The sequence below is a fragment of the Urocitellus parryii genome, chromosome 7 (assembly GCF_045843805.1).
Source record: "Urocitellus parryii isolate mUroPar1 chromosome 7, mUroPar1.hap1, whole genome shotgun sequence".
Lineage (NCBI taxonomy): Eukaryota > Metazoa > Chordata > Mammalia > Rodentia > Sciuridae > Urocitellus > Urocitellus parryii.
Window position 1 is genome coordinate 75295329 of NC_135537.1, and position 18824 is coordinate 75314152.

The following is an 18824-nucleotide window of genomic DNA, read 5'->3' on the forward strand; positions in this document are numbered from 1 at the left end:
GTATTTGTGTTACTTAGTATGGTAGTTTATGGCCAAAGAGTACTTGATATGTTGATGGTATCACCAAAAACCCTTAATATTAGAATTTAATTTTAATAAATTTAACTTTAAATAGCCACAGGTAGGACTGGGGATGTAGCTCAGTGTAGAGCACTTGCCTATATAGCCACATGTGACTAGTGGCTGTCATATTGAACAGCGTAGTCTGAGACAGAAGGAGCAAAAGTAGATACATGTATTTGATGAAATATATTTAGGCATGCATATATTTCTTATTTAGATCTTATTTCTATGTATGATACACATAATACGAGCATTTGAAGTGCACATTCTATTTCCTGGCATTACATTTTATTACTCCATCATATTCCATTATTTAGAAAAATCACAAAGGATCATATCTTTGTATGATCCTTTGTGATTTTTCTAAATAACCAGAAAAAATGGCATTTGGTATTTTGTTTTTCTTTTATGTTTACATGATGATAAGTTTGAAATCATTGTTCATCTTATTCCTGAAAATTAGTTGCATAGGATGATAGACAGGAAGGGTATATTAGTGCTGTTCTTAAAACTATTTGAAGAGATAGATGCAGTTGCAGTCTTTATTTAATTCTGCTATTTTAAAAGCACTGTGAGTGCTGACCTTTTCATCTGTGGAGAACCACACTTATTTCAGGCTGTGACATATTATGGGGTAATTTCAGACTCAGCAAGTATGTGATATAAGTTTGATTTTTCCTCTATTACCTTTGAGTGCAATGGTATTCAAAAATATCTTGGAGCTTTTATGTTATAGTTTTGAAATAAGTATGTGTTTTGAATAAGAAAATGTTCTGAAATGTAAAAAATCATTGATGGTAGTTAAAAGCAAAGCCAAGAGAGCAACAAGTTTATAAAACAGGCAGGGAAACAGTGTGAAGAAGGATCAGAGCAAATTTGTTGAGTGATCAATGAGAATAATAGCTTAAATTCTGTTTTGAATTTATATAGACACTTTTCAAGACAGCATTTCTAACAAACATCAGAGTTGTAAGTCATGTTTGTTCTAACTACAAAGCTGTGTGGCATGTTCCTGTTTGGGCGCCATTAGAGTATTTGACAGAATCACAGCTTGTGGTTAATGTGATAGAAATTTAGATTATGATTGATGAATATATTGTTGACTTACTAACTGTACTCAGAGATGGCTTGGGAGGGAGCTCTTTTTTCTTAACAAAAGTATTTTTTTTTGTAATGTATTTTGAACATTTATATTAATAATTTAAATATTACAAATAGAAACCATACTTTAACAGACTTACAGACAATAGGAAGATATCAGTGGACTAAATGTGTCCCTCAAAGATAACCATTAAAATAATTTCTGTGTTTGGTAGATTTTAATAGAAAGTCTCTGTGATTCTTTCTGATTCTAGCATTCTTTGAGTCTGACTGTGCTTTTCAAATATTTATGGGATCATGTTCAAATGCAAATTCTAACTTAGTAGGTTTAGAGTAGGGCCTGTGATTCCAGGTGTCCAGGTGGTACTGTTGTTGTTAGTTTGTACATCATATTTTGGGTATCAGGATTTCAGCCACATGGAGAATGGTTTAAGCCACTGAATATGGTTTAAGACAGGGATTGACACACTTTGTTTCTATAGAGGCTCAGATGTTATGTATTTTATACTTGTTGAATCATTTACTCCCTGTCTCAACTATTTAACACTCCTGTTGTAGTGGTAAAGCAGCTATGAACAAGAAGTAAACTATGAACAGGGCTATGTTTCTGTAAAACTTTATTTACAAAGGCAGTTGGCAACCAGGTTTGGCTTGAGCTCTAATTTTCTGACTTCCATCCAGTTTGAGGTAATCAGAATAAATATTATGTTTAATAAATTTTAACACAATTTACTTACAATTTCCTAAAGCTATATCTTATTAAAATGTCAAGATAATATCAGTTTAATCTTTTAAAATTAAATTAAAGCTAAATTCAGTTGAATTTAACTTTAGAATAACTTGTAAATTGGCCTTTTATAAAGGAAACATGCATAATTTGAAGTGTTCAAAATATAAGTATATGGAAAATTGAATATATATCTTATTTCATCTTTTAGATTACATATGCTGGAGTTGAAAGAATTTCTATCAGGGCGCAGTTGTGTTATGTGTGTGGCTGGACAGTTAGCAGATAATAATTAAGATTTCAATTGCAACATTTTTAACATCATTTTAACATTTGAAATGTTGAAAGGCATATTACCTAACTTCTATAAGTCTCATTTTATCATTTATGTGTTGTTATGGAGAATATTTTACACAGTTTGAAACACGCATAGTATGTATAACAAGTGGTTATTTCTTTCTTCTCTGTAACTTGGAAATCCAAATTTCCCAGTTACTCCGGAAAGTAGAAGGTGTGCAATTACTTCATGATGAAATGAAATGATTCCTTAATTGACAACAGGGGTCTTTATCAGTGCTTCCTGTTGTTAATAGATTTTAGTTAGCTGATAGGCTGAGATGGTGACAGGAAAAGATTCTCAGAGACCTTAGGCCTCAGTCTTAGAAGACATTGCCAAGTAAATGTTATCTAGAAATCAAAGTAAGCAAATTTCATAGATTGGTAAAAATTTTGAACAAAGAGAGGGTTTTATTGCTCTTATATATTTGTTGTAATGTAAATAATAAAAGTAAAGATAGTTGTGTTTTATTTCCTACTAAGATTTTAAGAAATAGGACATATTTTGTAAATGAATGGCTTGTATGAAAATGAACCATTCAGTGGTTTCAATTTTTTTATTAAATATCTTAAATAATTAGCAATTGCAAGGCATAATAACATCTTGAACATCTTGGTAAAATTAGGTAACCTTTTAAAATGTGTGTATTGCTAAATCTATGAAATCCAAGTCATATCAAGCAGACCTGGTTCAGGTCATTCCAGCGCTCGTAAAGGCATACAGAACTAAAGTGAGTCTTCTTCACTGCTCTTCCGTCTCAGATTCCTCTCTGGGGGAACCAGAACCAAAGGTAGACTCTCCAGTGTTCTTTTGGGGCCTAGACATATCTCACCTGGGTAGTTGTAATGAATGATGGTGATGAAAGTAATGATGAATTTTTCTATTATCACCATCATACATCTTTTTTCTTTTTTTTCAATTTTATTTTTTAGTTTTAGGTAGACATAATATTTTTTTAAAAATTTTTATTCTAATTTGTTATATATGATAGCAGAATGTATTACAACTCATATTACACATATAGAGCACAATTTTTCATATCACAGGTTGTACACACAGTATATTCACACCATTTGTGTATTAATACATGTACTTAGGGTAATGATGAGGTGGACACAATATTTTTATGTGGTGCTGAGGATCGAACCCAGTGTCTCATGCATGCTAGGCGAGCACTCTACCACTGAGTCTTAATCTGATACTTATCTTTTTTAGAAATGATTACTTGAAGTCACTAAAAATGACTTAGTCTTTTTTTTTTTTTTTTTTTTTTTTTTGTACTGGGGATTTAATCAGGACCTTGCTCATGTTAGGCAAGTACTCTGCTACTGAGGTATACCCCCAGCCCTGTTGTAGACATTTTAAAAGATGGTGTACATATATATATTTGTGAAAATGTGAAAACATTTCTGTAAGGAAGTGCTCTAAAAATAGAATTGCTAGGTTTAAGGATCTGTGTATGTTAAATTCCATCAGGAGCTGTCAAAATTGTTTTTCCCACTTGGCATCACCAATCTAACACTTAAATTATTGATTTATATTTTTCTTGTGTTTGTTGGAGCATCTATTGAATGGTCACTCTGGTTCTAGCTGTTGCAGATATATTGGCAAATATAAGTCTTTATTGTCATTAAGCTTACATTGTATTTGGGGTAGAAAGACAAAATAAGCAATCATGGAGATAGAGAATATAATGATGAGTGGCAATTAGTACTATGAATAAAAATGAAGTATGAGAAGAGTATCACAGAGAGTCCTGCCTTAGTGATATGGCTCTTAAGCAAGAGGGTACATTTGAGCTGATAGCTGAATAAATTATCTTTTTGAGTTCACTCCTGAGTTCAGTTTGATACTTTGTTAAGGAAATAGAAACTTATGTTTCTATTTCTGGGTGTCTGTTGCTGGCATATTAGAAAACAATTGTTTTATGTTAGTCTTCTACCTAGCCATTTAAACATTGCTATTCTGATTGGTTATTATAATATTCTCTGTTTATGAAAGGAGTTGAGATGTTTCCCCTTCATTTATGGACCTTTGAACAGCTTAAATAACAGAAATTATGTGCTTCTTGAATAAGAGGAAGGCAGTCTTTCCCCAGCTCCTTGGATTCTGAGCAGCACTGTTTTCCTCCCCCTTCACCCAGGGACTTTTACATCACCTGGGTGGATCCACATCCTCTCGCTGGTGGTCTTTGTGAAGAGAGGTAGAAAATGTAGTAGACCAGCAGCAGCCTTCTCTGCTTCAATCCCTAGTTCATAGTCTCATGATACCTGTGAGGCTCTGAAAGAAGTTTCACTCTGTATGGTTGCATGAGGGAAAGTATTAGATAAGCAAGAGAGAATGGTGGATTTAGGCTGCCATCTTCTAGAAAACATTCAGTTGCTTTAGTGATTGGACTTAGTCCCAGTAATTTTTTTAGAAATACGGCAAGAGAGAGTGGCTTAGTGCTTAATCTATCATCTTGATTGTAGGGTGCTGAGAAGAATCTGTCCCAATACTAACAATACTAACAATTGGTGCTGTGATTTATTTAACAAATATAATTAACAAAGATCCACTGGTAGTCTCATATTAAAATAACTCTTACTCACATTCTAGCTGTCTTTCTTTAGAGGGAGAGGGAGCCTATAATATTTTGGGACTCAGCTTGGTGTATTTTGTGAATCTTCAAGTTAACCTGTTATATATGTACAAAGGCTTAAGAACTGCTAATTTATATATAATAGTGAAATTCTTAAAAGAATATGATTATGTTTATAAACATCTACTTTGAAGAAAATGTTAGGATTATATCTGTGATCTATAGGAAAAAATAGAACTTGCTCTCTCTGGATTAAATTTATTGCAGAATCTTGACAAAACTTTTGGAGGTATCAGATGATCCACAAGTCTTAGCTGTTGCTGCACATGATGTTGGAGAATATGTGCGGCATTATCCACGAGGCAAACGGTAAGAGAAAACCAATAATTTCATTTGGGTTTTTTGAAATCTTCAACATAGAATCCTAAGTAATGTGCCTATATAAGTAAAATAGAGTGGTTTAGTAGAGGAACTAATTGAGTAAATGGAATCAAGATTACCATAATAGTGTGAATTATGATAAACCCAATTAAAAATGAGTAGTATAAAATATAAGAACACTTGCAATAATAGTATTATGTAGTAGCTATCAGAGATTACATTAGAAACTTCATGTTAAGGATTTTCTCTGGTTTGTATAATTTAATTCATTAGACTTTTTATGAGCACTAGTTATTTTTCTATTACTATTTGTAGTTACAGAGATGACTTATAAGTTATGATTGACCTCAGTAGGTTCAAAGTATAATAGAAAATACAACATCTTTAAGAAAAGTTATAGTAGAAAGATAGTATTGGAATTATATATTCCAAAGTATTAAGGAGACATGTTAGAGAGGAGGTGATATTGGTCACACAATTAACTTAGATGCATTAACAACAAAAAGATATACAGGTTTTCTAGGAAAAAAAATAGAAAATCAGGATGCCATTATTATATCAAAGGAAAAAACATTAAATGGGGCAAAAGGGCTGTTTTATTTTGTGTGAAAAGCTATGTTCTAATTGTTGCTATTTCCCTTTCTGAATGGTTCCTTATTTCATAAAATTGGGATAATAATATTTCTTTCTAATGAGGTCAATGGAGTTATTCCAGATACAGTGTTTAGAACAGTGTACAGTCAATACTCAATAATTATTGACTGCTTTCATTATTAGTAATGTTAATATTTTATATTCATCAAAGCTATATATGAAGATATATACATATATACACACATTTATCAAGCAACAGAAGTTAATAAACTCAGGAACTGTTAGAATGTGAGGAAAAAATTGGTGAAGCTGTGGTTATATTTGAAGATTTTAGCATTCCATAATTACTCATGACTACTTCTTTGTCCTTCCTGTCTATAAATACTTAAACATTATAAAATAGCATGTAAGTAACTTGAGGGAGATGCATATCTTCAAGCATAGAGGCACAGTATCCTGTATAATATCTCCATTATGTAACACTTGTGAGTAGTTTAGTACGATGATAACCTGATTATATTTCTTTCCCCAACTATATTGTGAACTTCTCAAAAATAGCAACATATATGAGTAGGCATAGTACTCACCATACAGTAGGGTATAATAAGTGCTGAAAGAATTGCCAAAAGAAGTCATATTAGTTCTCTTAAAATACAGACTTATATCAGGTAAGTATCTCTTATTTCCTTTGTTCAAAAACCTAGCATAGCACATGCAAATAGATTGTTTTTAATAGTGGCACAAACTGTTTGCCAACCAAACCCAACCAGTTTCTGTGTTGAAAATTAAAGTTATCATGAAAACTAACAAGTGCTCAATATAGGAAACTTGAAAACTATAGAAAAGAATAATGAAGAAAAAATAGCATCCTGATGCTGCAAACCATGAGATAATTTTAATGATGTTTTTGTTCTTCCGCTATGCATACATATTTTTTGTTCTAAAACTGTGGTCTTGTAATATTTTCTCTCTTATCTCTTGCTTTTAGTTGTTTATTTCAATATTTTCCATCTAAAGTTTAAAAATATAATGTAATGCTACCTTTAGTTACCTGTATTTCAGCTTCTTGTTTTTACTATAGCAAATTTGATTTGTTTACAATTTTTTATTATTATTAAAATGGAACTTATATCTTTACATTCTTATTACTTTGCTTTTGCTGGCTCCCTGAAATACATTTAATGAGAATGAAACATGTGAGCACCTTTGTGTGTGTGTGTGTGTGTGTGTGTGTGTGTGTATTGAACCCAGGGCCTTGTGCATGGGAGGCAAGCACTCTACTGAGCTATATCCCAGCCCCATGTGAACACTTAAAAAAATATCATTAAATGTAGGCCAATTCAGACTCTCATTAACAATATATGAGAACATTATTTTCATGATTCTTGCTGCAGTGCTAAGTGCTATTGTTTCTATTTAACCTCTTATAGGAGAAAATGGCATTGGTGGTTTTAATTGATACTTTGACTACTTATATGATTTAATAGGAACATTAGCATTTATGATAAACATTTTTAAAATTTTCTATTCACATTATTATGTTAAGCTGCAGCATTATTATGTTAAATTACATTATTACATTAACAACTTCTGTTTGTAATTTTTTATCATACAGAAATTTCAGTTATTATGTAGTGAAAATCATTCATGAAATCATTGATGTTTTATTAATGTACTGGTTACCATTCTGAGTATTGCTCCTTGGAGCTTATGTTCCAGTGAAACATTTGTGGTTTTTTCTGTATTTTTCCCTGGCAAAAAGATCTTCTAAATTACCTTTTTGTTGTTGAAAGAACTAATAACCTTCCTAATTATAAGGGGAATAAGATAGGTGTGGTTTCTGTGCTCATTGAGCTTATGAACTCTAGAGGGCAAATTGATGCATAGATATAGAAGTATCCACTTTCATGTAAATTATGTCATGCCTGAAGCTTAATAACTAGTTTTTAATAATGTGCATGGGATAATAATATAGAGTGATATAATTTCATTAGCCTCTATACAATTCTAAACAACACAATTCTTATTAGAAAATATAAACTCATCTGAATTATTTAAACTATATTAAGAGGGAAAAAGACCTTTAGAACAAACAAAAATAGTTCTGCACTTTTTAGAATATCTAAAGTTTATTCTAAAATTATATTTCTCTATTTCACCAGCTGGTGCATTCCTTAAATGTTCTTACTAGGGTTAAACTTGCTAATCATGTATTATAATATTTGAAGTCTTTAAAGTTTAATGTGCTATTGATTCAATGTATTTTGAAATATAGTTAACAAGGTTATCCATATTAGACAATAGCTAAAAAATGAAGTACTTGAATCTTAATTCTAAATTAAATCATCAAAATATCCTTTTTAAAAAATGATCTCTCATTATAATCTGCCAGCTGGAGAATTCTTTTTTCATTTTTTTCAAGCATCTCTGATATATTTATAATCTGAAAGTAATTGATACTTGACTTGCATATCTAGTTGAGAAGAAAAGAAATGACTATTTTATAGCAGTGATTTCCAGTGGGGTAAGATTATCCCCACTCTAGGACCTGCTAGATTCTGTGGGGTGGAGAGCAGTAAAATGTAGATTGAAAATGAATGCTTTCAGTAAATTGTGTACACACATATCCAGTATCAATTATTAAAAGCAAAGTTCTACAGAATTTTCTTGGCTGGTACTAGTATGAGAAGATAGTATAAAGGGTAAGGATTTAAAATGTCAAAAACAATCCTCTGTAATTTCCTTGGTAATACATTTGTTGTGAGAGTACAGGAGATTAAAAAAAATGATGCATTGAGCACTGTGCCCAACATGTAGAAAAGTGCTCATATTTTTATTAAATGATATATGATCCCTTTGTTTTTTCATTCGGTCATATTTTATACATAATATGGCAGCTTCCTGAGATTGTATGTTGATTCTCATTGTTGGCAGATTCTAGACTGGTAAATTTCACTACCTACTAAAATTAATTTGTAATCCCCATGTTAATGCTTATGGCACTCTTATGGTCAATCACAGATCTGTATAAAGTGATGAAAAGCTGAGTCATCAATTGGCACATTTTCAACTGAGGTAGAACAAGGCTATGATCTGCCTTCTTGTGTTTACTCTCCCACAATCAACGAGAATCCTTTACATAGTCTGTTTAGTACCACATTGTTAACATTTCTGGGTCTTTTTGCTATTTATTTTGCTGTTTAAAAAGGTTCCCCAGTGTAGCAGCGTACTGCTGAAGTACTCAGTAGATTTCTAAGCCTAAGAGGTTGTGAAGTGCCTATGGAGAAAATGTATGTGGCAGTTAAGTTTCTTTCAGGCAGGGCTAATAGTGCTGTTGGCCATAAGCTAAATATGCAGAGCAAGCCCTGGGCACAAGAAGTATGTGATCCTATTCTCTGAAGCTAGGCAGGGGCTCCAAATGAGCCTGTGAAGGGCTTTGTTGACTATTTTAAGGATTTAGGTCCTTTTGTTAAGAGCAGTGGTAGTGACTGAATTATTTTAGGTATGGAAAATGATATTCAGTATTTTGCAGAGATCTCTTAGAGTATAATAGGAGAATGTGTTGAGGGGAGGTAGTGTTGGGGTCAGAACTAGTGTTATCTTAGCCTGGTGTCAGAACTAGTGTCATCCTAGAAGCATACCACACTGCAGGGACATGGGCTTTATGTCCTTTAATCTTTACAGCAATGATATAATAGAGATGCCCTTGTTCTCCTTGTTTGCAGGGAGGAATTTACTTTATTAGACAACAAAGGAGTTGTCTAATATAACACATTAATAATTGAACTGGTATATCAGGTAGCATTTTAAAGCATAGTACCTGGCACACAGTAAGCACTCAGTTAATGTTTCGTTATTCTTATATTGTTCTCTTCCCCCACTAATTCAACACATTTTTGAAAAGATTCCTAAAATAAAATATGAAAAAGTATGCAGTTGAGAGCTTTCCTCTCACCTGTAACCCCCATCAACTCATTTCTTACTAATATTAGAAGCCTTACTGATCGGTGAAGTTGAAACAACCACTAAATGCCTTATTTCATTAAGGTGTCTCTTGTACCTGACAAATGATAGATATCATCCATCAGATCATACTGGTGGATACAGAATGGACATAGGAATTCACATTGTTGTGTTGGAGTTTAAAGACTCCATAGCTCTGTTTAAAAACTACACTTTAAGAACAGAGAATCTCTTTTTATTTATGAAGAAAATAATCATTTTCACTTTACTTTTGTCTGTAGTAAGTGAATTTTCAGGGTGTTAGAGGGTACAGTGATAGAAAACAATGTTGGTTGTCAGTCATCTTGGTTCTCTTGAAGACATGAATTTTCTCCTCTGCTTCATTGCCCAGGAGGTTACATGGCATATCCCATAGTTATGAGAAACAGGCAGCTATCTTAAAATCGGGTCTTTTCCAGGAAATTAACATGGATGCTCTTTAACCCTCTGTCCCTTACTATCTGCATCTAAGCTTGTATCTGTTACACGGCATGCTAACTGCTGGCCTTAATATTGATCTTATGTAAGTTATAAATAATAGATTGTGCTCAATATTGATTTTAAGCAAGCCAGAAATACTGGTAATAAAGAAGTTAATACTCAACTATCCAGAAATGATCAACTAGAGTACTTTGTGATCTATGAGGTATCTAGGTAGATGATCTCTTCTCTTCTCTGACTTAGAAACTTGAATTACAGATGGATTTATCATTAAGAATTCAGAAGAGAATATATTTGAATATTTTAAATCTGTAATTCAGAGACGAACAATGTAAGAAGGCATATGTGTTGGGTTTACTTCCATCCATTGTCATTTTTGAAAATCCTTTCATATTTGAACTTTCTTCTTGTGAACAGCATGAGTTTGAAAGTAATTGTAGCATCTTCACCAAGTCTCTTCTATTCTGCAGGGTTATTGAGCAGCTCGGTGGGAAGCAGCTGGTAATGAACCACATGCATCATGAAGACCAGCAGGTCCGCTACAATGCTCTGCTGGCTGTGCAGAAGCTCATGGTGCACAACTGGTATGCATTAGCTCTTCACTCACACTTTTATATTGACTTGCAAGTTCTGTAAATGTTCTGATGAATGCTTGTTCTTAAAGTTAGTGATTTTGATAAAAAAATAGAAATGTACTATTTTACTATTTAGAGCAATGACATGATAATTTGAAAATGAACTACACTAATACTTTAAAAAAATATACTCAAAGTACTAATATCTAAAACAACTTCACAAGTTTTTTGAAAGGAACCTTGTGATGTAAGTGAATCAGTCTTTTTTGGAGTTGAATGGAATCTAGTTGGGCCACTGATTCTACAGTTTGGTAAGGTCTTAACTATTCAGCATATGATTAACCTGAATGAATTTTATCAGTTCACATTAAAAACACGAAAAGCTGATTGATTAACTCAAATTCAACTCTTAAACTTCATTCATTACATCCTTTTACTTTGGAAGTAGCCAGATCATGCTTTTCTCTCATCTGTTTTTATTTTTAAAATGAAGAAGATTATTGACCTTTTGTATCCACTTAAAATAGGGAGCAACTGCTTAGACATAATGGTAAGCCCTTTGTGTACAAGATAGAATAAATGAGGATCCTATTTTGCCTGGCTGTTTTTAGCTGTAGGTTGGTTGTTCAGCACTCTTCTGAACAGTTCAAATGCCTCTCTATTCTCAACCTTACTGAAGGATGCTCTGGTTTTGAACTGTTTTTATTAAGGCACAAGTAATAAATATGCAGTACCTATAACTGATGATACTGTTCCTAGCACTTCTAAAGGACAAAGTTATGGTGCACTTGAATGGGTGTATTTAAAGATGCAGGTGAATGTAGTACAGGAGAATACCCAGGAGTGTTGCTGTGGCCTCCTATATTGAGTGTTACGGTCCTGCCACTTAAGACTTTTCTCATAAATACTGACATTTATGCATTCTCACATCTGCTTTTTGAGCACTTGCTTTCTGCTTGGCTAATAATAGGATAGAAGTCAGTGCAAATTTATGGAGAACAGCTAGAGAAGCTCTCTTTTGAGTGGGCTGAGATGATGATGATGAGGAACCAGCCATATAGCTAATTTATTTGGGCTAATTCCTATTTCAGGTAGAAGGAAGGAGAGGGAAAAAGACCCAGGAAGCAGGAATGAGCTTGGCTTGTTAAAGCAATGCATAGAGACATTTGGTTGTGACACTTGAGGGTGGTGCTGCTTTTGGCACCTAATGGATAGAGACCAGGGATGCTGGTGAAGATCCTACAGTGCACAGACAGCCTCCACTTTAAAGAATGTTCTATGTCAGTACTGAGGAGGAGAAACTCTAATTTAGAGGGACAGTATAAAGGCCAACATGGAAAAGTATATTGAGAGGTAGGCAGGAATAGGATCATGGAGTGTCTTGTCAGCTGTTGTTTGATGCTTACTTTTATAAGGTAAAATGAAAGCTATAGAAAAGGGTTATAAATAGGAGAATGACAATATTTGATTTATATTTTAAAAAGATCATTTTGACTGGAGAATGGATCATACAGGGGTAAGTCTGAAATTAAGAAGACTGTTATAGTTGGTTCTTATGGTGGTCGTTGGTAGAGGTAGTAGGAGGCCTAGACCAGACAATAAAAGTTGAGATAAGAGGTAGGTGGACTTCAGGTGGCTCCTAGAGCCAGTACCACAATCACTTAATGGACTGAAAATGTTTGTATTTTTTCATTATCTTAAGTGCAAGAAGAATGAGATCAAAGTAGAGGGCACTTGAAAATGACTTTTTATCTAAGCAGCAAGAGGACAAAACTTCAAGTGTCACTGGATTTTCTCTCCTTGTTTCACTTTACCTAGAGCTAGATTTTTCACATAAATGAATTATTTAGCAATTTGATATCTTTTGGCTTGTTTATATCTCATCTGTGGAATTATTTTTCCAAATGTTAACATTTAATAGAGTTTAAGGCTGTGGGAACCAAGTGAGTTTATATTTGTTTGATGTTTTTCTGAAGTTTCTTTTGAAAGTCAGTTTTATTTTCCCTTTTTGTTGATACTAGGCAATGCTAAAACATAATTCTTGTTGTATTAATGAAGAAATTTAACTTTATTATTTCTTTCTCTTGAATTGGATTTTGGGTTTATTGTTTTCTTTTTCTTCTAACAACTGTATAGCCCAGATGTGAAAGAAAAGATGAGTATGAAATAGGATGTTGATCTTTTCTCTTGGCCAGTAGAGAAATTTTTTTTTCATTGAGAATTTTTGTTCAAATGATAATGCATTGAAGAGGAATTAAAATTTGAATTTTTTTATTGAGTTTAGGAATTTAGTCTCATAGTACATTTTTTCCATGTATGATTATATATGTGTCTTTATAAACAGAAACTAGTTTATTTGCTTTCTGTCATTGACTAGCTGAAGAAAGAGCACCCTTTATCTTCCCTAATTATGTGCCAAGCTATTTTAACTTCAGTATTTCAGTTATAAATTTCTTTTGCATTTAATGGAAAAGCTTAATTTTAGCATCTTCCTATACTTTAATAAGAGGTAAAGGAAGATTTCATATGAAGGAAAAGTAGAATTTACATGTAACTTCAATATTTTGTTTTGACTTTTACTCGACTAATAGCAATTTATTTCTACATTGGATTAATTGAGGCTGAATTTGCAAAGTAAAAATCCCCAATGTAAAATGAACTTGGATTCATGTCTCTATGAAACCTAGTTGTCTTTATTAAACTCTTTGGTAAAGACAACCTTTCTACTTACCTAAAATAGGGTTTTTGTTGTTGTTGTATTTTTTAAAAATGCTGCTGGTGTTTGTTTATTGGGAGAATTTTATAAAGATGTCTTGAAATTGTTCACTTTCACACTAAGAGCTTGAAAACAGAGTTGATCTTCACTTAGCATTTTGTTTTTAACTTAGTTAAAATTAGTTTTTTAATGATTTATTTTAGTACCCCATAGTGAAGTAAGTTACTTGTAAATAATTAAAATACAGTTGTAGATGAAAAGCAGAAGTGTGTCTGCCAGGCGGCAGCGGCTCTTCCCCACATTCCTGGGTGCTTTCCAGAGTCCCTGTGCTCTGAACCAGGCTTTCAACCTGACTGCTTTTACTTTTCTACCCTAGGTGATTTTTAGGTTTTCAATACTGTTTTTTTCCTAAAGTTTCTGTTTATTAGACTAAATCATAATTTTGGTGGATATAGCAATGTTAGCATTTATTTTTCTCTGAGGAAATTAAAATTTTTAAGTATAATTTAAAAATTACATTGTCAGTGTAAATTGGATTCTTATAAAATCATGAACTGGACTGGCTATGGATCTTGATTTGATTCTATTATAAGGGGTTAAATATTCAGTTTTGTTGTAATATAGAGATAAGTCTGAATTTATGTAACATGTAATATAGTTATATAGCATGAAAATAATTCTTTTTCACAATTTTATGATTGTTTTCAAAATCATTTCTATGATTTTGCAGGTCTTAGAATGGCCATTGTTTCTCCCCTGCTCCTTGACATCTCTATTGATGTGGGCTCATGGATTACAGATATTCCTGAGTCTACTCTGGAGTGCTGGGGGTAGAATAGAGTTGCCATAGGGTGGGAAGAATGGGACAGTAGGCACATAGTGAGTCTCCCTCCATTTAGGAGGCCTTTAGCAAGGCAGTCCTCGCTGAACTCCCTCCAGATGATAAAATGCAGCTCTTTTTTCACCATGGCTTTCCTGGTGCATCCCTTATTTTTTTTTAGTAGGGCTAGATTTTTTATATTCATAGATTTGACAAAAATAAATAATGACCATTTACTCTAGAGAACTTCTGTATATACATACTCCTAGTTCATATTTTATAATTCAACATCATAAAATGTCGTCATTTTTTTCCTACAGAATGATTTAAAATGTAATCAGCCTCTAATTCAGAAGCAACAGTATGTGCATATGGACAGCTCAGGACTTCAGGAAAGAAACACAGAATTTTGTAGGTAGAGAATCAATCTCATGCAGAAATTTCTATTTGTGTTTCTACATTCTTTTTTAACCAGCAGAATAAGTTATAAGAATGTTACCCTCTCTAGATCTTTTATATATAGGAAAATTAATATAACAGAAATTTAGCAAGCCAAGAGTATGGATAATACTGCTTTGTTCTCTTGATGTTTATACCACTTAGGATATTTTAGTTATTTTGTAAGTATTTACTTATAAATACAGTAATTAAAAGTTTTACTTATGAAATAAAAGTATTACTTATGAACTGAATTGAAAAACAAAACCCCTCATGTGCTTTAACTTTTTATCATTAACGTTACTAAAGGATTCTATATAATTTTTAGTAAATGTATCATAACATTTCCAGATTTAATACTTTTCCAGGATTAATTTACAAAATTATGGTCTCTTTCTGGGATGCCTAGAATTTTCCACCTCATTCTTAGAGTGATTTTAGTGGAGGAGCCTTTGAACATGTGTTTAGTGTCATATGTTTTGTGCATTTAAACCAAAAAGAAAAACACAGATATTAACTAGATTTAAAAAAAAATCAGGGCTGAGGGTCTAGCTCAGTGGTACAACACTTAACTATGATTCTTGAGGCCCTGGGTTTGATCCATCCCCAGAAACACACACACACATACACCAAAAAAAAAAAAAAAAAAAAAAAAAAGAAAGAAAGAAAGTAAAATTAAAACCAATTCTTAGTAAAAGTGGAGGAATTGTTTAGTTGTTTCATTGTCAGTTGAAAAGTTTTGTCTCCCAGTGTCAAATTGCCTGATTTGCTTGTCAGAAGTGTTTTTTGAGGCCAGGTGCTGTGGCACATGCCTGTAATCTCAGCAGCTCGGGAGGCTGAGACAGGAGGATCAAAATTCCAACCCAGCCTCAAGCAATGGTGAGGCACTAGAAACTCAGTGAGACCCTGTCTTTAAATGAAATACAAAATAGGGCTGAGGATGTGACTCAGTGGTCCAGCGCCCCCTTTTTTGGTACTTGGGATTAAACTCAGGGGCACTGGACCACTGAGCCACATCCCCAGCCCTATTTTGTATTTGATACTTGGGGCTGTACTAACTTTTAATTTTTCTGGACACTGTGTATCACTGAATTATAATTGACTTGGAAGTGCCACCAAAATATAAATCTTAGATTTTTGCAAAGAACCAGTCAAAATAAACGTTTGGAAGAGATGGGCAAAGATCATTTTTGAAAATAAAAAAATAAAATAAAATAAAACTGAAGGATAATAGAATCTGTGCATTTTATAATTAAATATAAAATCAAAAACAGATTCACAGATAGATATGTGTAGCCAAGGTGTAAAGATCTGGGGTCCAGATCTTGGTCAGATAGATCTTTGAACTGGGTTTGTGAAAATCAGTAAAAGCAGAGACCACCCAAAACTAAAACCAAAACCAAAACCAGGAAAAACCTTGTCCAGTGAGAGTAGAGCAAAATGGATTCACTTATGATTAACATGCTCGGCTTCTAAGTGCTGTCTTTTGTCTTCCTCTGAGTGCAGCAGTTAACATTTGTGTTCACTTGGCTTATTTCATTTCATGGGCTGTGTGTGTGTGTGTGTATGTTTTAAATGAATCATCTAACAATAGAGTATGCTAAAAGGAGTTTAGTATTCACTAAGGAGCAAGCAAAATTTATATTTACTAAGAGATTTAATTAGGTTTTTGAATTATTTTCTTAGTTTCCTTTATGTATACCACCAAGATGTTACATCTTGATGGGGAAAAAACCTTCACAGATAACAGAAATGAACTGACAAGATTTTTTTTTTAATCACTATATAAAACCTGAGGAATTAACCAAAAATGGCCGCGGGGGTAGGGTGGGGCGCTATGTTAAAGACTCTCATCTTATGAAAGGCAGTTTTAAATGTAAATATTCTTTAAATTTTTATCAAATTTACATTTTAAGGAAATTATACAGTAGTTACTTTTTTAATGGCCTAAACTTAACCTCCCTTAGGTGAGTTAAATAGAATTTGTCATCTGTCCTTATATTTAACAGAATGAATTCAGGAAAATAATGCCCAGTATTTGAAGGGGGCCAGATTTTTGACACCCAGGCCTTATCAAAGCTCCACAGCAGGGCTGGGGTGTAGCTCAGTGGTAGGGCACTTGCTGAATGTGAGCTGGGTTCTGTCCCCAGCCTTGAAACAAAAACAGAAACAAAAAAGCTCCACAACCCCTCCCTCTGTCGCTGTTACAAGCTGTGCTTGGCTATTTTCCTTAAGGGCTTAAGTAAGGGCCAGGTCCCTGTGGAGGCCTGAAACACAAACGATCTCTTGGATGATCCCAGAAACAGCAGAACAATTGAGTTCTTTATATATCCTGGAGATTAGTGTTCCATCTGAAGTGCATGTGGCAAAAATTAGCTCCCCAAATGTTGGCTCTCTGTTCACCTTATTGATTTTTTATTTTGCTGAGAAGAAGCTTTCTAGTTTGAGTCTATCCCATTTATTAATTCTTGATTTTATTTCTTGCACTGTAAGAGTTGTGTTAAGGAAGTCGGGGCCTAATCTGATGTGATGAAGATTTGGGCCTACTTTTTCCTCTTTTAAGTGCAGGATCTCTGGACTAATTTCTAGGTCCTTGATCCACTTTGAGTTGAGTTTTCAGCATGATGAGAGACAGGAGTTTATTTTCATTTTGCTGCATATGATTTTCCAGTTCTCCTAGCACCATTTGTTGAAGAGGCTATCTTTTCTTCAATGTATGTTTCTGGCACCTTTGTCTAGTATAAGATAATTGTATTTATGTGGGTTTGTCTCTGTGTCCTCTATTCTGTACCATTGGTCTATAAGTCTATTTTGGTGCCAATACCATGCCGTTTTTGTTGCTGTAGCTTTGTAGTTTAGTTTAAGCTCTGGTATTATGATACCTCCTGCTTCACTTTTCTTGCTAAGAATTGCTTTGGCTATTCTGGGTCTCTTATTTTTCCAGATGAATTTTATGGTTGCTGTTTCTATTTATATAAGAAATGACGATGGGATTTTAATAGGAATCACATTCAATCTGTATAGTGCTTTGGGTTTGACAATATTAATTTTGCCTATCCAAGAGCATGGGAGATCTTTCCATCTTCTAAGGTCTTCTTCAATTTCTTTCTTTCTTTTTTTTTTGAGAGAGAGAGAGAGAGAGAGAGAGAGAGAGAGAGAGAGAGAGAGAGAGAATATTTTTAATATTTATTTTTTAGTTTTCGGCGGACACAACATCTTTGTTTATATGTGGTGCTGAGCATCGAACCCGGGCCACACGCATGCCAGGCGAGCGCGCTACTGCTTGAGCCACATCCTCAGCCCCTCAGTTTCTTTCTTTAGTGTTCTTTAATTTTCATTATAGAGGTCTTTCACCTCTTTCGTTAAGTTGATTCCCAAGTTTTTTTTTTTTTTTTTTTTGAGGCTATTGTGAAGATTGCAAAATGCTTTTTGGGATTTTTATATTCATAGTTCCTTTAAGTCAGTAGTCTATATTCATCAGCACATAGCAAATAAAATCTTAAGCAGAGATAATGCAATGATTCAGTAAAACATTTGTCTGGATTGCACTGGGAGAATGAGGAAGATGCTGGAGGCCAGGCTCTTGACATTCCATTGCCAAAATGGAAATAAGATAAAATTCAGTGAGAATTTTATCTTATTTCCATTTTTTTCTTTCCTTCTGGCACCCAAGTACCATTTACAAGATGCTAGAGGGAAAAGAGAAATGAAAATAAGATAAAATTCTTATTTTATTCACTTCAGATAGTTATATTGAGAAAAGTATGACTCCACGTCAGCTTCCCATCTCAGTTATCATTTTCTGAAAATGACATGTCTTTGATCTCTTCTAGAGATATAATAAATATGATGGACATAATAAAGCTATTAGAAAAATTCTCCTAATCAAGCTTTTATTTTCTTTGTCTTTAATAACCAAGCTTTTTAATAGAATTGTACTATAGATTTTGTTTGGGATACCAGAGTGAGTGTTCTCCCACATGAATACAATTTTAAGAAAGCAAATCGTAAGATAGATTACTGCAAATGTTCATTTTCTTTATTTTTT

At 33.4% G+C, this 18824-nt stretch overlaps 1 protein-coding gene across 2 annotated transcripts in view; it reads left to right on the forward strand.

The window, feature by feature from the left end:
* The window catches only part of Atp6v1h (ATPase H+ transporting V1 subunit H), a 101808-nt gene that overhangs the window by 62147 nt on the left and 20837 nt on the right, over window positions 1–18824 (forward strand). For both annotated transcript variants that reach the window (XM_026394396.2, XM_026394397.2), the window contains 2 exons: window positions 5077–5178; window positions 10698–10811. In XM_026394396.2, coding sequence (XP_026250181.1) covers window positions 5077–5178; window positions 10698–10811 — 216 coding nt within the window. The remainder of the gene's footprint in view (window positions 1–5076; window positions 5179–10697; window positions 10812–18824) is intronic.